The sequence below is a fragment of the Ipomoea nil genome, unplaced genomic scaffold (assembly GCF_001879475.1).
Source record: "Ipomoea nil cultivar Tokyo-kokei standard unplaced genomic scaffold, Asagao_1.1 scaffold1509, whole genome shotgun sequence".
NCBI classification, from domain to species: Eukaryota; Viridiplantae; Streptophyta; class Magnoliopsida; order Solanales; family Convolvulaceae; genus Ipomoea; species Ipomoea nil.
Genome location: NW_017617937.1, coordinates 3040584 through 3061472, shown reverse-complemented (window position 1 = coordinate 3061472; position 20889 = coordinate 3040584). Strand labels below are relative to the sequence as shown.

At 37.0% G+C, this 20889-nt stretch overlaps 3 protein-coding genes, 1 long non-coding RNA gene and 1 other non-coding gene across 7 annotated transcripts; 3 read left to right on the top strand and 2 right to left on the bottom strand.

The window, feature by feature from the left end:
• The first annotated feature begins 1257 nt into the window (after positions 1-1257).
• On the top strand, positions 1258-4087 carry LOC109188912 (phosphatidylcholine transfer protein-like). Of its 3 annotated transcripts, XM_019339564.1 has the most exons (6): positions 1258-1793; positions 1842-2037; positions 2486-2648; positions 2751-2927; positions 3008-3091; positions 3182-4087. In XM_019339564.1, the coding sequence occupies exons 1-6, from the start codon at positions 1766-1768 to the stop codon at positions 3725-3727; spliced, it is 1194 nt and encodes a 397-aa protein (XP_019195109.1). In that variant the 5' UTR covers positions 1258-1765; the 3' UTR covers positions 3728-4087. The 3 variants fall into 3 exon arrangements, with proteins under 3 accessions (XP_019195109.1, XP_019195110.1, XP_019195108.1); XM_019339565.1 differs by lacking the exon at positions 1842-2037 and having other exon boundaries at positions 1258-1599; XM_019339563.1 differs by having other exon boundaries at positions 1258-2037.
• Positions 2851-13960, bottom strand: LOC109188915. Its single transcript, XR_002055513.1, has 3 exons — positions 13947-13960; positions 11202-11205; positions 2851-2939 (listed from the first exon to the last, which is right to left on the bottom strand). It is a non-coding gene; the product is annotated as an uncharacterized LOC109188915 (long non-coding RNA).
• LOC109188911 (protein IQ-DOMAIN 14-like) lies at positions 7115-9647 on the top strand. Its single transcript, XM_019339562.1, has 5 exons — positions 7115-7478; positions 7568-7882; positions 7960-8196; positions 8284-8352; positions 8870-9647. Exons 1-5 carry the CDS (start codon positions 7344-7346, stop codon positions 9485-9487), a joined length of 1374 nt encoding a protein of 457 aa, XP_019195107.1. The 5' UTR covers positions 7115-7343; the 3' UTR covers positions 9488-9647.
• TRNAL-AAG lies at positions 10144-10224 on the bottom strand. The gene has a single exon. It is a non-coding gene; the product is annotated as a tRNA-Leu (tRNA).
• Positions 13961-15434: 1474 nt separating the features above from the next.
• LOC109188910 (CDPK-related kinase 6-like) lies at positions 15435-20310 on the top strand. Its single transcript, XM_019339561.1, has 11 exons — positions 15435-16152; positions 16930-17060; positions 17744-17785; positions 17875-17983; positions 18139-18217; positions 18441-18737; positions 18833-18942; positions 19036-19140; positions 19262-19324; positions 19658-19825; positions 19904-20310. Exons 1-11 carry the CDS (start codon positions 15586-15588, stop codon positions 20039-20041), a joined length of 1809 nt encoding a protein of 602 aa, XP_019195106.1. The 5' UTR covers positions 15435-15585; the 3' UTR covers positions 20042-20310.
• Positions 20311-20889: the final 579 nt, after the last annotated feature.

Below are 20889 nucleotides of genomic sequence, written 5' to 3'. Positions count from 1 at the left end.
ATAGCCATTCAAAGGATAGCCATCCAACATCCAAATACAATATAAATAATATACAACCTTAAAAAATAATCTTCTTCTTCTTATTATTATTATATTAAAAATTGGAGAGGGGATGTGGAGTGTATTTATTCCTCAACAAAATTCCTCAAACTCGTTTCCATCAGAATGAGGATCGATTTTTCTATCAGGGACTGGTTGAATTGTCATTCCTAGTGTATTATGTCTCGTTCGTCAAATTTTTTTTGTCCCTGTCTTTTGTTAGTTGGAGCGAGATCGGGATTGGGAAAATATATATATAATTAACATCTCTACATGCATGCAAATTTAATAATAACAAGCGCACATACTATACAGCTTAACATTTTAAATTTTGTAGAATATAATGTGACATGCCAGCAGGAGAAGTGTGCTAAGAGAGACAAAAGCTTTGCCTGGTATAATTTTGTTATTCTCACATAATTCGTAAATACAAACTAAATTATTGTTAATATAAAATGATAAATTTATTAATTTATACTTAAAAGTATAATAATAAATAGTTTTGCTAAACCAATAAATTATAAAGAGTTAATTATCGAAATGGTCCATTTACTATAACGAAATTATCATTTGGTCATTGACTATTTTTTTGACTAATTAATAAGTCACTTAACTTTAAAAATCTTAACTAATTTGGTCCTTCGTTTATTTTGTCGTTAGACATCCGTTAACTCGGGACCAAATTGATAATTTTGCTATAGTCAAGTGACCATTTCGATCATCACATGCACTATTTTCTCCAAAAAATTATTATTACTAAATATTAGATTCACATTTCCGATTCCGATTTCCATGTGCGAACCAAAGACACCATTGATTTATTTATCTATTGAACAAGGTCTAATTTGAATGAGTAATACTAAATGTACTCCTATTTTTTTACTTCATTTCTTACTCTCTGCTCATGTGACGTATTTTAATTTATCTAAAAAAATTAATGGGCTGTATTTTTTATTATTTTCTTTCTCTTCTATCAATTAAATTATGACACATTACGGAAATTGTACTCAATGGAACTATGTAAGTATATGTATCATTATCCGATTTGAGATCTGTTTGCATGGAGGATATGATTGCGGTGAAGGATAGGCCAGCTGGGATTACGACCGTCCAGCTGGCGGCGAAACAAGGAATCCGCATCTGCCGACGTGGCGGCGACCAGAAAAATGAAACTCAGAGCCGTTCTTAACAAGAATTTAGAAGCGACAGAATCACAGAACGGACATCAGTGTAGCCGTGTAGGAAAGCTCGTCGCTTTGTCTTATCCAAAATGGCAAAATCCAAATCTGCAGACCTAAAAGAATGGTGTTTGTTTTCGCTAAACTCCGCACAGTTCGCACCACCTCTGGAACCCGTCAAATAAATCAGTTTTTTCCTAGCTCAGAGTTTTCTTCTTATCCAAAAACCAAAATCTCCCAACAAAAACCTCCATTTTTGCCGCCATTTGGGGGATGACTTTTCACACATTTGCAGACTCTTCAAAATGGAACCCAACATTCCCAGAGACCCATTATATTTTCCCCTTGCGTATCCCTTTCTTTCTTATCACAAAATATCGAGGCAGCCTTGTCTCTTTGTCTTTTATCTTCTTTGTTATTGTACTCTGATCTTCTTGCCCACTCCCCCAAGTGTCTGCTAATATTACCAGAGGGTTTCTTCCTTCCTTTCTTTCTTTCTTTCTGTTAACAGTTTCCCGTTGTGAGTTTTTATATATCAGACTATAATTATGGTGTTGGTAGAGGCGTTTTGGGAGATTTTGGAAAGACCCACCATAGATGCCGTAGTTGTAGAGATGATGATGTTTTTAGGACCTGTATGGGTTGCGTTCTTTCTGGGTGTTATTATAGGATGGGCATGGAAACCCAAATGGGCGAGATTGGGCAATTGTAAGTTCGACTTTTCAGCTCCTTCTTCGCCCACGCCTTTTGTTCCTTCCCCGGCAAAGGCTTTGGACTCAACGGAAGGTTTCGTTGATCATATTGGTTGTGATAGTAGCAGGTAACTTTTGAGCTACTTGGATCCCAGAATTAATATGGACTACCTTTTTCTTTGGTTCAGGAGAAAATCCTTTAGTCATTATTATCTAGGGATATACACATATAAATTTCGTCTTTTGATCCTAGCCTGTAAAATGACACAATGAGATAAACTAGTTTAAGTTGTTCATAAGTGATCAGTTCAGTCGAACTTGTAACTTTGTGGTTACTGAATCATCAGTCTAGTTGGGTTGCCTAGATATTGAGTACCTTTTTCTTTTCAAGCAAGTGTTTTTGGTTATTCTTTGAAGCTTGGTTTAGGATGAATATTGATTAGGTTTTATTGTTAATAGGTTAATATAACTTAGGCTGAATGTTGCATATGGAATACTTGAAGACATGAAGTTATAGTAAACCAACAGTGGTATGTAGTTCTATGAAGACTTACTGCATTTGTGTAATTTGGGCAGCCAATCGCAAGATGAAAGAGCAGATATTAATGTTATTACGGATGAGGATTTAGAACATTTTTGCCATCTTGTGGAGAGAAGAGATGGAGGGCCATGTTGGAAGCATATGATGGATCGTTCTACCCCCAGTTTGAGTTATGAGGCATGGCAGAGGGATCCAAAGGTAATCCATACCTTTGGTCAAGCTAAGGTTTCCTTTCGTGTATATGAAATTCTTGTTTAAACAGATGGAATGCTGATTCATTTGTGTTGGCTGTTTGGCTAGACTGGTCCTCCTCAGTATTGTAGCAGAACGGTTTATGAAGACGCCACGCCAGAATTGTTGAGGGACTTCTTCTGGGACGATGAGTTTCGCCTGAAGTGGGATGATATGATGGTGCATGCATCGATTCTAGACGAGTGCCCTGCCACGGGAGCAATGGTATTGCATTGGGTAAGAAAGGTGAGAAGAGACCTACTCTTCTGTGACAACATCGAAAGTTTGACATGGTGAATAATGTTTTGAATGTGGTGTTTGTGCAGTTTCCATTTTTCTGCAGTGACAGAGAATACATTATTGGGCGTCGAATATGGGAATCAGGAAGATCATATTATTGCATTACAAAGGTTCAATTTTTAGAGCATCTCTCTATAGTCTCTAGTATGTGGATATAATTGAATTGGTTTTGAAAAGTGGCATGCTTACTTGTTGTCCAGGGTGTGCAATGCCCTTCTCTCCCGAGGAAAGACAAACCAAGGCGTGTTGATTTGTACTATTCAAGTTGGTTCATTCAAGCAGTGGAATTAAGGAGAGGAAACGGTGAATTCACAGCTTGTGAGGTGATTCTTTTCCATCACGAAGACATGGGTATCCCTCGAGAACTCATAAAATTCGGGGCGAGGCAGGGCATGTGGGGAGCGGTGAAGAAGATTGAGCGTGGCTTACGGGCATACCAGCAAGCCAGAGCTTCTGGGGAACCAATCTCCCATTGTGCATTCATGGCTCAAACCAACACAAAAATCGACCCCCCAGTCCACCTGGAGGGCGACGATGAACATGAACATTCATCATCCTTAAACACTCAATTGCTGGATTCACCATTCAAGAAACCCAGCCCTGTAAACATCCCAAAGATCCTTGTTCTTAGCGGGGCTGTAGCCGTTGCTTGCACTCTTGATGGAGGGCTATTACCCAAAGCACTCTTATTCCACATTTCCAGAAAACTTGCAAATCTTGGACGGAGAAAACGACCAGGAACATGACCCTCAATTCTTTCCTAGAATACTAGGTAGTAGTTTTGTCTTGACAAATTAGTCTTAGTTGTCTTGAGAAATTAGTCTTCTTCACCACATAAAAAACATGTGACAAAACAACAAGTACAGTTTTACCAGAGAAAATTCCGGTAGATGTTGTAAAGTTGCATAGTTACTCTACGGTTTCGCCCGTTTGTAATTAGTGTACTAGAGTTTGAAAACACCATGACCAATCATACAGTTGTAAAATCTTTTCACCAAACAAAATTTCTTTATACTCATGCCTCATCTTATACATCGATCCTGAATGGTTACGATTACAAGAATCCAAAAAAAAAAAAAAAAAACAAAAAAAAACAAAATTTTCAAGAATGATGCATATAAAGTTTCTTGTTTATATATACCAACCATGGGATTTCACATACACGAAACAATATTGTCATCATCGTTAATTCAAAGAATTAAGAATTTTCTGCGACCAATTCAATCAGTTGGGAATGATTGTCTCGAAACAGTGGATTCCATCCAACTCCAGGGCGAACCTCTGTTCTTGCCGGGGCTTCTTATCATACGACGGCGCCGGAGAGGCGGCGGCCTTGTTCGAACCACCGCTTGCCGGTGCCGGAGCCGGGAGCTCTTTCTGTTGCTGCTGTTCCTTGGCGGAAAAGGGTACCCCAGAAAGGCCCAGTTTTTGGCCGAAGAGCTCTGCAGAAAGAGCATCAAAGGAACTGAAAATCGACATCATCATCATCTTCTCTGTGGGCGAAATACTGGGAATCTTGAAAGGAAGATCTTAGAACTGCTTGTTGACGAAGAAAAGAAGAAAGAGGAATGGAGTATTTATAGGATGGGATTAAGGGAATTTCCTAATCCTTGCGGGTCTAGAAATATCTTGATTATGAAAGGGGAAAAGAATGCGTAAAACCTGAGTCCAAGTGGAAACGCGGGTCCATCCCAAACGCGTCACAGTTTACGACGTTCAATGTATTTCTAGAGACGACTGGAATTAACGGACGCCTGTTAGAGTTGACGAAGCCGTCCGTTAAATGAGAGTAGCGACGTGTCACGGTTTTTTAAAGTTGATGTCAAGATCCAAACAGAAAATAGCAACGTGTTTGGTTAGCAAACTTCCCGTGGAGGAAGAAACAACATGATTAAATTAAATGTGGTTCGAATTGCACTCTCTTTATAACAATTGCACAGTTGCTTTACCATATGCAAAGGATTACACACCACAAAACTTCGACACCACAACATTCTTAATAATCATTTTTATAATAAGTTGGTGTTTTCTTATAAAGATGATCAATACAAAACTATTAAAAAAAGACTACACATTATACACCATTAAGCTAAGATTCGAGCAAAAATGGGTCTAGCAATGTAAGAGTGCTCTAATGACCTTCTTGATTTAAATTGGTCAACTATAAACAACATAAGTTGATTTATCTTATTGTGGTCATTTGTCGGCTAGTGTTACAAAACATTATTTATCCTGTATAAATTTTTAAATAGTAATGAGTTTCTCTCGTACTACTAAAATATTAATATCCTACCAATACAATATATTTGTGTCCAGAACCAGCAGAATTCATGAATTGCCAAGTAAATTTTTTTAATTTAATTATTTTTGGGAAAGATAAATACTACATAAAATACTACATTGATGATCCCCATATTGGCAGATTGTTCAGTCTTTGCCTCGTTCTTGATGACGATTATGTTTAGTATGCAACTAATAAAACGACAAATGAGTCTTAAAAAATAACCCCGCTGATTAAAAATGAAAATGTTTTGTTATTCCCAAATTATTACTTATTTATTCTGATCTCAATGCATTATAATATAAATGTTGTTTTTTTGTAAAGTAATAATTAACTAGGTTAATATCATGATATGATTGATATATTAATATGTTGTGCATAAATAATATAAATAACATGTATACAAACAAAATCATACACAAATTTCTTTAATATTGTACTCTATAAATAAAGTTGTGGCCTTGTGAAGTTGTGGTATTTTAGTAAAATTTATATGATAGAACTATAACTCTATAAGGTAGCTCAATTACCCAATAGTATGAATAGTAAACCAAGGTAGGATTACCTTTTTAACAGAAAAAACTAAATTCAGCCATTTGAGAAATTTGTTGAGTAACCTATTTAGACATGCAATAGTTGAACTAACCAATTTATGTCTATAGTGCTAGAGCATTCCCAATAAGAGGATTTTCAATGATCTTTGCAGCTCTTTTACTATGTGTAAGAGAGAGAAGAGTGGAGAGAGAATGTTTGGATTTGTGGATCCTGGAGGAGAGAGAAACAACAGACTAGGGGAGAGGCGCAATACTGCCCACATACAGTGCCCATCAGGATGCGTGAAGTGCACGTGCTATCTGACGCGTTAAGTCGTCCTGCTTTGTTTTTTGTTTTTCTCTTTCTGCGTCAGATTTGCTTTTTCCTTTCTCCCCCCTCTTTTTTTCTTATCTCTTTCCCTTTTCTTTCCTACATGGCATGCAAAAACCAATACTAAAATCCAAACTAATGAGGATGCTCTTACTAACATATGTCATCATAACTCTTTGAGCATATTGTCCACTATTAATTAAATAACGCCATATTTTCCAACTTGCAATGCATCATCAGTCATATATTTTCTTAATAATTTTTGAGTAACTTCTTGACCAGTTTCTTACAAAATATTTATATATATAGTGTTCATAATTTCCAATAGAGTATTTATATTGACCAATTCTAATCATCTAGAATTCAACCTAAACATATACTTGTTCAAAAGAAGTTTAAAAGCACCAAGACTAGAGAATCCAGGCACATGCATCCATTTGCCCATTCTCAATTGGTGTACCTTCACCTCTTCAAAATGGTTCCGGTACTTACTATACAGTGAACAAAACTAGCTTTATTCATGTATTGATGGATTGGCTTTCATTACCAGATAGAGACTGAACTATCCCACACCTTAACCTTTGATACTTTCCTCTTCTTTTTAAGAAAACACCAATCACTATACTGTTCCCAGATTCTCCACAAATGCAAAGCCCATAAAGGAGCACTGTTTCATCTCTGGGGTTTGGTTGTTCATAAGCACGCATGGATCGGACTTGCAGATATACACTCGTGAAGATTAGTTAAACCCAAAGTTTAAAAAAAAATGGTAATTTTGAATGGATTGATGTTACTAATTCTGGTGCCAATATAATGTAGACAAGAAAACCAAAAGAATGTAGCTAGTCAGCTGTGCTTTAATTTTCCCAGAACAAGAAAATTAAAGAGGGTTCATCAGAGTAAGTATTAAAAGAAAAGTGGCCGGAAAAAGAAAAAGCTTACATCTTCATATAATTCTTCTTTCTGCAGCTTTTGACTATCTCGAGAAGGCACAATCTTGATGCATCCCTGACACATCTACCCTTATGTGTTTACCATATGCAAACATAGACACAATATAATATAAGCTCCTTTATCAACCTTGCATTATATCCTGTATGTAGATGCCATTATCATCTTCTTCCTAACAAGTACATATTCAGCTTTAATTTCATTCAAGCTTAGAGAATAGCAGAGTTTTAGAATTTCCTAGTTCCTAGCTAGTTAGTAAGCATTCAATGGGGAAGACTGGAGGGGGTTCCTGGTTAGGTTTAGTTAAAAAGGCTTTCAGATCACCTTCCAAGGACACTGAGAAGAGAAGCAGCAGCAGAAGAAGAGAAGAAGAATCTGAGCAAGAAAAAGAAGAAGAAAAGGTATTATATATCAGATTTCAGTCTCCAACTGGAGAAATATTGTATGCATGCAGAACATAATCTAAATGCCATTTCATGTGTCTTTGCAGAAGCGAGGAAAACGACGATGGATTTTCCGGAAGCTCCCTGCAGTCCATGAAACAACAGTCCACCACATTGAAGTAGAAAGCACTGCTGCTACCACTAGACAGACAATTTCGGGCATAAAGAACTCACTAAACATCAGTTGCCTGTCGTCCGAGGATGCTGCAGAGGCTAACCAAAGACAGACAATTGCAGTGGCCATGGCTGCAGCTGCAACTGCACAAGCGGCTGTCGAGATCATTCGGCTAACAAGACCTTCCCTTTTGGTCAAAGAACAGCAGGCTGCTATTGCCATTCAGACAGCATTTAGAGGATACTTGGTAAAAAAAATTGTGTCTTTAATTTCTGCAAACATCTAATTGTTTTTGAACTGTCTAATTAACAATGTGTTTGACAGGCAAGAAAAGCGCTTCGAGCACTGAAGGGAGTTGTGAAGCTGCAGGCCATAGTAAGAGGACATAATGTTCGGAAGAGGGCGAAGATGACTCTGCAGTGTATGCAGTCACTGGTAAGAGTGCAAACTCAGGTGTGTGATCGCCGCAGAAGGTTATCCTGTGAAGGGAGCTTGAATTCCATGTTTAATGGCGGCCCAAATAGCACAACTGAGCCTCATTTCTCACATAGAAGATCCACTGTGAGTACTAATTCCCCAAGAATTCATTGTGCTTAGCTTCATATTTCACTTGGATTTTTAACATCTTCAATTGTGTCAATAATGCAGTCTAGAACTGATCTCAGAGAAACTGCATTACAGCGCGAAAGGGTTCTTGCTTATGCCTTCTCTCAACAGGTACCAACCTTTTTTCTTGTTGTTTGGTGACTAAGGAAACCCGCAGCTACTACCCAGTAGTGTGCACTGGGTAAATTCTTGCTTGTGACTCTAGCCGGCAAAAGGTAAACGAGCCTAATTAAGTTGCTCATAGCTGACGGGTTCAAACCAAAAAGGCTTATAGACTGCTCCCGTTGCAAGTCAAATTTGTAAATTTATGGTTATCCAGTCTAAAGCCTGACTAACTTGGCTGGTGTTGTCTCAATTGTGACAGATGCCCACCGGGTAAGTTTCACCTTGTGACGGTAAACCAACTTAAATTGCCTTGACCGGCTCAAACCAAAAAGGCCTATAGGCTGTTCTGGTTGAAAGTCGAACTTGTAACCTGACCAAATTGACTGTGGTTGCCCTGATCGGCTCAACCAAAAAGGCCTATAGGCTGTTCTGGTTGAAAGTTGAACTTGTAGCCTGACCAAATTGACTGTGGTTGCCCCGATTATCCTTATTTCTTGTATTGATGAATACCAAATTGCTATAGATGTGGAGCTCAAGTAAGGAGGAAGAGGATACAATTAGCAATGAAGAGGTTGAGGAATATGAGAGGTCTTATGACAGGACAATTCTGAGGAGAGCTTCTTTTGATCAACCAAGAGATCCCATTAGGACAGTTGAAGTTGACACAGCCCAGTCTTACTCCAACTCTGCTCCTAGTTTTAGGAGACTGCAAAATCAGCAACAAAAACTGTGTTCCTATGTTGCACCAGTCCCCTCACCTCTCCACAGAATGCTGCACCAAAACCACACCATCCACTCATCACCCTGCACCCCTCCCTGCAAGATTAAGCCTATCTTGGTTCACTCAATCAGCCCTCAATGCACAAGAGAAGAGAGGAAGTACCCGACACCCAAAACGCCTAATTCATTCTCAAGCTACTTCCACAGGACTCCAACAACAAGTCAGCCAAATTACATGGCATCCACTGCATCAGCAAAGGCTCGGTCACAAAGTGCCCCAAGGCAGAGGCCTTTGACACCAGACAGAGAAAAGAACCCTTCTGCAAAGAAACGCCTCTCCTTCCCTGTCCCAGACTACACCTGCAACGGTTACTCCTCTGATCATACCTTCACCAGCTCTACCCAGAACTTCAATGCATAAACACATCAAGAACTTCAGACTTGGCATTAACTCAGGGGAGATTGTAAAGTAGGCAAAAGAGTTGAATGTTAGTAAAATTCCATTTCTGCATAATGTATTTGTACTGTTACTAGATGATCATGTTCAAATCCATATAACTGACCATAAAGATTTAGTTAAAGTTAGATTTGAATTCCGGGTATGTAGTGAGAATAATTGAGATCTCATTGGACAAGCAATTGGGAATTTTGAAAAGAAAAAGTAGCTAGGAAGAAGGGACAAAAAGAAAGGTGAATGGCAGAAAGGAGTTTGTTTTCTTTATCAATATAATATAATGCCTACATGGCTGCATGTACCTCGAGCACCGTTTTCTACTCCATCTCGCACGTTAAAAGAATATGAAGATGAATTCTTTATCAAACTCCACAGTATTGTTTTATGCGCTTCTTTAACGAAGAACATGCAGTTACTGCTGAATAGCAAAGAATGAAACCCAAAAAAAAAAAAAAAAAAAAAAAGAAGAAGAAGAAAAAGGACTACTGCTGCTGTTTGCTTTTTTAGTCTAAAGAACAGTTCTTTATCTTTATTAGCACTTAGCAGAGGGCTGAAATAAAAGAAGAAAAAGATAAGGGCAGAAATAGAGAGAAGGGAAAAATGAGGGCTTAAAATTACTCAATTGTTGAGAGTGGGATTTGAACCCACGCCCTTTCGGACCAGAACCTTAATCTGGCGCCTTAGACCAACTCGGCCATCTCAACTCAGTGGCAATGATTTTACATAAATGTTAATTATATGTTAAAGACAGAAATTGTGTCTTATATATTCTTTAATTTTAAAACATGATTGGAGGGTTCTTTCACTTCTTTGCATGACGACCCATCTCCCACGCTTTTAAATTCCAAATTTGAAATTTTAATTTTAAGCTTCATTCGTTCATACATATTTTTAAGAAATATATTTATTAACTCAAAACTCTTTTACAGATTAAAAAATAAAATATTTTTAATATTGATCCTACCCTACTTCACATTTAAACGAAATTTTAGAGTGGTATTTAAGTTAGAGTAAAAAGTTCACTCTATAATTAACTTTAATTTTGTAGCAGACTTAGTGCGTTAGGACGTTATGTCATTGATGTTCTTATTGAGAAGTCAATGTGTAACAAGAAAGACTTATCTATAAAAAGGTTGGGTCGTATTGCGTACCATTAAAATGGTAATACTTTAAAAGCCAAAACTTGAAGAAATTGTCCATCATAGAAACAAAACAACTAAAGAGAAGATTTTTTTCACGGATCTCTCTCTAGGGTTTGTCCGTAGAGAGCTTTTCTCCCTAGTTTTTTAGGGTTTTTGCCCTTGTGTTTGCTGTTGTTTTGTTCGTGTACTTGTCTTTATACACATCGTTCTTCTCGTTTTTTGCTGTGGTTGTGTGTAGTTTCAGCTGACAGCCACTTTGACTGAAACTAAGTTTTTTTATTTTTTGTTTTATTTAATTGCCAGAATACTTTTTTCCCCTTTTCTTTTTCTCTCCCTTTTTGTCTCTCTCCTACATGGTCTTTTTTAAAATTGTGCAAAAATCCAATTAGTATGAATGTTCTAATTAAGATATTTCAATATATATTAATTAGTCAAATTATGTTGTGCAACCGTGTGCACCAGGCATGGTGCACACATAATTGAATTTTTAATTTTTATACTATAGATTCATAATTATTGAGCTCTATATTCACAATTACAAAACTCTAGCTATGTTCATAATTTTCAATGTTCATATTCCCAATTGTTGAATTCTGTATTCACAAATCGCAGAATTATATGTTCATAATTTGATAACTATACAGTTTAGAAATTATGAATTTACAGTACAGAAATTATGAATCTACAGTATAGATATTATGAATCTGCAGTATAGAAATTATGAATCTACAATTTAAAAATTATGAATCTACAATTTAAAATTATAAATCTATAGTATAAAAATTATGAATCTAATTCTGTGTGCACCTTGCATGGTGCACACGGTTGCATAGCATAACGCTCCAAAGTATTCTTGAATATTAAAAAATGGATAAGGCCATTTGTAGTTATGGGCCTCTAGCCCATTATTAGTTGAAAAACAATTCACACGGTTATTGGGCCTAATTGATAGCCCTTTGTATTTTGTAACCCAAGTTTTTTTTTTTTTTTGGAGATAATTTTGTAAGCCAACTTAGGCACCTTAGGAGTCGTTATTGTATGGACCATGATGCTCTGTGAATCAAAAATAAAAAGGTATATTATTTGTATATATAAAATTTATTATTTGAGTAAAAAAATATATTATTTTATATAGAGTTAATACCAAAATGGTCCCTCAACTATGTCATAATTACCAATTTGGTCCTCAACTACCATTCTTACCCAATTAAGTCCTCAACTATGTAACTTTTACTCAATTAAGTCCTCAACTATACAATTCTTACCCAATTTAGTCCTCAACTATACAATTCTTACCCAATTTAGTCCTATGTATTAATTTGACTGTCAAAAGTCGGGATAAAATTATAATTTTACAAGATTTCTCCTTCCTCTCCATTTAGCAGCGCCAAACCATGCAGCAATACACTCCGATCAGATTTCGATCATCAAAAAATCGTTGGAAATCAAATTCATAGACTATCCGATGCATAACCACTACTTCGATACTGACAGGTTTAGAATCCAACCGGAACTTATTGCTACATGGTTTGGCGCTGCTAAATGAGGAGGAAGGAGAAAACTTGTAAAATTACAACTTTATTTCTACTTTTGGCGGTCAACAAACAGTCAAATTGACAAAGGACTAAATTGGGTAAAAATTGTATAGTTGAGGACTTAATTGGGTAAGAATGATAGTCGAGGACTAAATTGGTAATTACGACATAGTCGAGGGACTATTTTGGATATTAACTCTTTTATATACTATCAAATAATATACATTTAGTATATAAATAATGTACTTTTAGTATTGATAGAGATATTTCCTACCGAATCGTAGTCCACACTTGGTTGGTATCGGGTATTGTATTTGAAAAGAGTCCAATCCAACCTTCACCGACCTGGATTGCTCGCCTTCCCGACCTTAATAAAGATCTAGTGCGATCTTGCTGGAAGGGCGAATACCAGCATCCACCGCCCACCCAAGTATTTGAGGTCGACACCTGATGCATGTAATCCACGTGCTATGCATGCTGAGAGACCGGCAGTTGTCCCCCTCTCTCCCCTTATAAATACTGCATTAATTGCGGGGGATGGGGGCTTTGTCAATTTTTACACACTAATTGTTAGCTCGGAAACATCTGACCCACTGTCAAGTCTTCCGAGCTTTAAGACTTAAATCAACAAGCAGACTAGGTAGAGGGACTGTAACCAGAACTGACCCTAGCACCGTATTACATAGTAGACGCCCATATTTACTACATCAAGTAGTATATTAAAAGTGTACCTTGTATTTAGGAAACATTTATTATTTGAGTACTGAAAGTACATAATTTTGTATAATGTATATTCAATACACAAATAATGTACTTTTTTTTTTGAAAAACAAATAATGTACTTTTAGCATATTAAAAACGTACTCCGTATTTTTTTATGGTTCACACATCATTGTGTGGACCATCCACGTAAAAATTAACAGGCTAGTTTGCTGACTTGTGTTGTTTGGGGCAAATTATTTGTGTAGACCGTGGTTCACACACTGTTGTGTGGACCATAACAAAAAGTACATTTTTAATATAGTAAAAATACATTATTCGTATATTAAATGTACATTATTTGATAGTATGATCCACACACCTGTGTGAACCATGATTAACATAATAAAGATTGGTTGTTTGAGAACAACAACAATGATTGGTTGTTTGGTAAACAAATCACAATGACTCAATCCTCCATCTTTCCTTTTTCATTTTTTTTTTATTATTGTTCTTTCTCCTTTTAAAAAATAAATAAATTAGTATGGGATACCAATCATAATCAGATTCATTGAATCTAAAAGTATTAAGGTGTAAAACTTGAAATACAATCAAGTTAATATTCAACCCATTTATTTAATTTGAAACCATAAATTCGAATTAACTGTCTGAATATAAAATCTACAACTTTTTTTTTTTTTGTTGTTCATAAACTTCAAAATTGGAAGTATGTATCTTATTTGCCATTTCTATTCGTATCAAATATTACAAAGGACACCCTGCTATACCAACATGATAAGTTGTAATAAAGAAAATGACAAAATTTACAAACTCATTAAAGCTCCCAACAAATACAAGTAGTCAAAATAAAGTGGGTAGGAATTTGGTTTTCATTGCCTTTAACTATTGAACATGGTGTGTGATGTTACATTTATTGACTTTTCTACCCCTTTTTTTTGACATAGTGTCTTCCAAATTATAATCACAACAAAAATAGGGGCTCTATACCGGTGTAATCAAGGAAAAACATGCCGCATTTTCCTTTGTGACCATCTCTATGTCTAGGCTAACACTTAATACCTGCTTTGTCCTTATTATCCTGGCTTCTACTTTTCCAATTCAAATGGAAATTTGCTTATTATTTGACTTTTATAAGCTTTTACATTTACTCTCTTATTTGTCCTTTTTTCTCACAAATTAATTATGTCATGTCAACTGGTCAAGTATCCGTGTTGGCCATCGGTCGGATTTGTCAAGTTCAGTCCCAACTCGATTTGAGGCGTGACGTTGTGACTTACCATGGAGGGATGCGGTTAAATGGTTAATGTCCACCTACTTGTTATCAATTGATTTTAAATAGGATATGACAACCTGATATTAAAAAAACTTAGTGGTTAAGCATGTATGACTTACAACAGTCACAGGATGACCATCACCCCGAAAGAGGTAGCCAAATGTGGAGTATGATTTTTTTTGTATATGAAGATCACAAGTTTGATGAGCATGGTTTACCCAATACATACCTTCGACCTGTATAGTAAATTTAAGAAAAATCTTGAATATTTTATAATTCCTGCATATGATAAGTATTTTGTGTTCTTCGAAGTTATACACTATTAACCCTTAAGCATGAAACATGATGTAACCTTAGTAGACTTTTTTTTTTTTTTTTTTTTTTTTTTTTTTTTTTAAGGTAACCAGTGTGGTTATTTTAGATATAAGCTGAAATAGAGTCAGGAGGGACGGAGTCCCAATACATAGCCGTAGCCTGCTCAAAAGCAGTAAAAGCTAAACTATGTGCTAAATAATTCAGCGATCTAGGAATAAAAAGAACTGAGCAGGCATGAAATGCCGAGATGTAAGTTTTGCAACTATCAATAGCATAACCGTTCAAAAAAAATAGCATAACCAGTAAAAGTTCAGGGCGGGTCATCTGACGAAGATAGATAGCACTGCAGTGTATGACAATCTGTGTATAGACGAACAGACTGCTCTCCACGAGTATGTAGCTAAGATAGTGCCTCATTTGCCGCAAATGCTTCGGCCATAAGTGGTGAGAAACAGTTTGGAAGGGAGGCGTTGTATGCCGAGATATATCCACCATTCGCATCGAGTAATATTACTCCAACCGTGGCCGAGTTTGTGGCATGGCGATAACCGGCGTCGACGTAGCATCTCCGATGATGTAGTGCGACAGCGTGATCTGGAGCGGCGAAAGGCGGCAGTCCAGACGTGGAGGCAGCCGACAGCCCTTCGACCGAGGTAGCGGTCAGCGGTGCGTTGGGCATTACATCGTGAACTTTCCTCCATGTCTGCAAGGTGGCTGTCGCCGTGACAAGTATTTTTCTGGGCAATAATAGACACGCATCTCAAACTGCTCCGTTCCGCGCCCTCCAGATATGATATAGAATAGCAGCTGCTCATGTTAATAGGTTGTGAACAAAAATATCTTTATTATTAAACATTTGTTTTTCAAAGTTTTTTTGGGTTGATTTGATTAAAAAAAAAAAAAGAAAGAAAGAAGAATATACATAATTCGCTGACTGCTGACTGAGACGCGGAAATATAGCAATTAAGCTAATAAAGTTGTTTGGCCGGCGTTAGGTCTGAGAGAGTTTTTCCATTTTTCTTCTTGACCGTGAGATGAGTAGACTTTGACTGATCGTGATCGGAGAAACGTTCGCCGTTTATGGGGCATTGTTGCAGCAAGGTCGTTACGGACAACGACGACGGCACCGCCGGGGGCGGTGCCGTCGGGAACAACCATCGTCCCAAGCCACCTCCTTCTCCGGTTCCTCATCAGCAGGCCGCCGCGAATGGGATCGCGGAGGCTCATTCCAGTAAGAACACTCCGGCTTATTCCTTCACCGCTAGTCCATGGCAGAGCCCCTATCCGGCGGGCATCGCTCCCTCGCCGTCTCCGGCCGGCACTCCCAGGAGGAAATTCAAGTGGCCGTTCCCTCCGCCCTCGCCGGCAAAGCCTATAATGTCAGCTCTACTGAAGCGGCAGGGACCCGCGTCGGCCAAGCCAAGGGAGGGGCCGATTCCGGAGGAAAATGGCGGCGGTGGCGGTGGCGGCGAAGCCGGAGATAGACCGCTTGATAAGAGTTTCGGGTATCCGAAGAATTTCGCGTCCAAATATGAACTGGGAAAAGAGGTGGGTCGCGGGCATTTTGGTCATACTTGCCTTGCTAAAGGTAAAAAGGGAGAGCTCAAGAATCAATCTGTAGCTGTGAAGATCATTTCCAAAGCAAAGGTGAGTGGTATGTGCATTATATTTTCCTTAAAAAAAATTCAATTTGGTTAATTCGATCTTTGATTTTACTGCTGTAAAGCTGATTCAAATTGAATCTTCTTGGATGAGATATAGTGTGCACTGCAAACTATTGATTATTGTTAAGAATCACTAACCAATTTCTTTTTATTAATAAAGATTCGATTTTTTTTTGTTTTTTCCTGGTAAGAAGTCTCTGATTCTGCAAAGTTCCTAACTTTTGCATCTAAGAGCATTAAAATAGAGTAGCCGTTTTATTGTGTAGGAGCTACAAGTGGTCGCTAGCTAGAAACATTGATCATGCTTACTAGAATGCCCTTCTAATTTAAATTCCAATTAAAATTATCTTGAAAAGGTCAAGAACCTTGTAGTCACCTAGGACTCTTAGGTTCAATTCAATTCCCATTCCCAAATCCATGTGTTTTTGTTGACTACAAGTTTTTGTAAACGGAGGGAGTAATTTATATGCTAGTGGATTATCTTTTCTAGATCACGGTTTGGTTGATTCCCAAGTCTGTGCTGCTGTTATTGGAGGGTTTGTTTTAGAATGCAGTACGATGCTTGTCATGAAACGTGGATCACCACATCAGCCTCCCCCTGCCAGAACAGAATTTTAATTTAAAAAAAAAAACCGCTTCAAAGTGTTATTCCTTTTTTATCTGGCAGTGAATGCATCCTTTCACACAATTTTTGGGTGCCAATTTTGATTTCTAATTATACATCACTAACTTCAGGAATGTTTGGTCTTGGCTTTGGCAGATGACTACGGCCATATCGATTGAAGATGTTCGTAGGGAAGTGAAAATTTTGAAAGCATTATCTGGACATCATAATCTGATCAAATTTTATGATGCATTTGAGGATGCTCAAAATGTCTACATTGTGATGGAGTATGGTTTTCTTTGTTAACTCTTATCTTACTTCACTTCATTATTTGCTCCTGATACCGCAGCTGACAGCTTAGCAATTACTTTCTATTTCCTCAGTTGCCTTTTGTCATGCATTTCATATTTTCAACAAAATTTAGCACCATGCTCCATTGCTCCTAGTTTTGGATTTATCTCCTACTTATTGTTACCAAGCTGGAATTCTATTGATGAAGTTATAGCCCAGTTCTCTAAATTGTAAACTAAACTAAGAATCGAATCGTTATATTCAGAATGGAGTCTAAATAACCTATTTAGTTGTTAACAATTGATGAATTGACTCATCATTATCAACTGATGGATTGACTCATCATTATCAACTGATGAATAACTGGATAACCAGTAATTTTAACTTTTAGCATATGAAATATATCTACTAAAAGCTACAATTGCATTCAAGCTAATGAAAGGAAAACTTGAAAAACTGAAATATTTAGGAAAAGGGGTTTCTTGCTATATAGGTTTAAAGTCCTTTAGAACAGTCCATTTAAAAAGCTGAAAATTTTCCAAAAGGTCTGAAGAAAATGCATATGATTCATTAAATTCATGCAGACTACCTGCTTTTAGTTCATGAAGTTCTTCTAGTGTGTGTGTGTATGAAAACAAAGTAATATCCTCTCATTTATTTAAACTGTGGTTTTTAACAGATTGTGTGAAGGAGGGGAACTATTAGATAGAATACTATCAAGGTAATGTTTCTTATTTGTGACAACTAACATGAAAAGTTGTGTAAGAGACTTCAGCTTAAATGTGTACCTTTTTTTCATTAATCTTTCAGAGGTGGAAGATACACGGAGGAGGATGCTAAGAGAGTTATTGTGCAAATATTAAATGTTGTAGCCTTTTGTCATCTTCAAGGTGTTGTGCATCGTGATCTGAAGCCAGAGGTAATACAAACATTCATTCCATTATCAATAATCACCACTAAACTCATCCATATGCAACTTTCAGTTCATTTCTGTTTGGTCTTTTACTAAGTGGTTCATTTGCATATTGGTGTAGTTGCAACTTCTAATGCCTGTGAATGTCGGTTTCTTTGCAGAACTTTCTTTTTACCAAAAAAGAAGAAGATGCTCCCATGAAGGTTATTGACTTTGGTCTCTCTGATTTTATCAAACCAGGTAATATTCACTATTCTAGCTCCTTCATGTTTGTTTTTGCTAGGAAGTTGATCTTTCTCCTCCATGATCTCCTTCCTTGAATGCTTTTGCCTCTTGCAAAACCAGGAAATTATTATTTTAGATGTCTTCCGGCCCTCCCCTTTACCTGGGTCCAAACATGAATTGATTTTGTTTTCAAAGTTTTCTAAGAAAATTCAAAACCATAAGTTCTTAAACTTTGCAGATCAACGTCTCAATGATATTGTTGGCAGTGCATACTATGTTGCACCTGAAGTACTTCATAGATCATACAATGTTGAAGCAGACATGTGGAGTATTGGTGTGATAACCTATATCTTATTATGTGGAAGCAGACCTTTTTGGGCACGTACCGAGTCAGGAATCTTCCGTTCTGTACTACGAGCAGATCCTAATTTTGAGGATGCACCTTGGCCAGGTGTATCTGCAGAAGCCAGAGATTTTGTGAGACGGCTTTTGAATAAAGACCATAGAAAAAGAATGAGTGCAGCACAAGCACTGAGTGAGTTAGCTGATCTTAGATTATGTTTGGTGTGAGCAATTATCTAAAGATAGACTGGATAATATTTACCTAAATGCTTGCTTATATATTTGCAGCTCATCCATGGCTGAGACTCGAAAACTCTGTTGTGCCTTTGGATATATTAATCTATAAATTGGTCAAGTCATATATTCGATCCTCACCGTTGAAACGTGCAGCACTGAAGGTATTTGATAACTGATTTTATGCAGTCATGAGATAGCTCTCCGACATGTTTTAGTGACATGATGTACTATATTTGTGCTTTTTAATATTTCAGGCTCTTTCGAAAGCTTTGACCGAACAAGATTTGTTCTACCTCAGGGCTCAATTCGAGCTTTTGGAACCAAGAGACGGTTTTATCTCACTTGAAAACTTCAGAACGGTTAGATTCTGCTGTTTCTCTGTTGTTTACTTTCACAATTATTAATTGCATTGGTAATGATTAACTGGTTTTCAGTGTTTTTTTCCTTGCTCTTAACTTCTTTGTTGTGAAATTGATACAGGCCCTCATGAAAAATATGACTGATGCCATGAGGGAATCAAGGGTTTTTGAAATCTTAAGCCTGGTTAGACATCTCACGTTCTTCTCAATGTTGTATTTATTTAACATTACATTCCTGAAATGGTCTTTCCTCGACTAATCATATCCAGCTCGATTCTGTGAACTCGGTATTGTTAAATGGGGTACTATTCAAATGAGTAGCGTGCCCTCTCAACTTTGGGTAGTTTTTATGTGTTTGAAAAACGGATATGATGTTGTCGATCTGCGGAAACGTGTATTGCGGTTAATTAGTTCTGCAAACATAAACATAAACACTGATTGGATGTGAAGCTGTCTTTATAATTGTCACAAACATGATCTTTTCTTTAGCTGACCTCTTTGATTTAAAAACTTGCAGATGGAGCCGCTATCCTATAAACAGATGGACTTTGAAGAATTCTGTGCTGCTGCAATCAGTGTATATCACCTCGAAGCTCTTGAAAATTGGGAAGAGATAGCGAGTGCAGCTTTCGAGAACTTTGACAGAGAAGGAAACCGCGTAATTTCTGTAGAAGAATTGGCACATGTAAGTGGTATTCCTAGGAGCGAGCTAAACTAGTTGGATTCACAACTGAGCTAATACGTATATATTTGGGTTCTGCAGGAACAGAACTTGGGGCCGACGGCTTACGCTCTCCTCAAGGACTGGATAAGAGCAGACGGGAAATTAAACTTTGTGGGGTACACAAAATTCTTGCACGGCGTGACAATTCGCAGTGCAAATGCAAGGTTTCATAGATAACAAGAGGAAGAACCGAAGAAGGCAAGGATGGATGGATACAAAGGAGACTACTGAGTAGTAGTATAGCTGTAATTCTTTCTATCTTCTTTATTTTTCTTTCAATATTATGTGCAGGAATGAATGGATGGATGATCTAAAAGTTATTTTTGATGAAAAATGTTAGCTGAGAGAGAGGTCAAATGCATGCATGCATGCATGCATGCGTGTATCTTCTTCTGCAAATTCTTTTGAATGTTGAAAATCATCATTTTAATCTTGTTTGTTTGTAATACTTGAATGTTGAAAATCATCATTGTAAACCAGTTCCTAGTTTAGGGGCATATTTGATCATTTTCCCTTGATTTTTTAACTAAGTCAAACAAGTAATAGTAATTAAATAAGCCAAAATTGACTGATAAGCTAACTATTTTATCAAACAGTGTCAATATAAATCATATAATGGAAGGTACAATTGAATAATTTTGTCACTCTAACCTAATGAAAAGAGACAAAAACATCTGAATAAGAAAATGAAAGTCAAATAAATACCTTCTCTTAAAACTGCAATCTTACTCTTTGCCAACCATTAGCTGAAAGCATTAATTCAATTTACTATGATTATCATTTCTACCACTATACTTTTCATTTTGCAGGCTACTGACAAGCTGGAAGAATGCACAGGCAGCATCAAATCTGAAGGCAACTTTTTGTCTGCGGAACTCAGTCTGGCCTGATGCCAACCCCCAATGAAGGTGCCATATAACGTAAATGTTTATCGTCTAATACATATTTATTGTCAATATTATCATTATACTTATTATTATTATTAGTAGTATATTCTAAGAATATTACAATCTTACATATTTTAT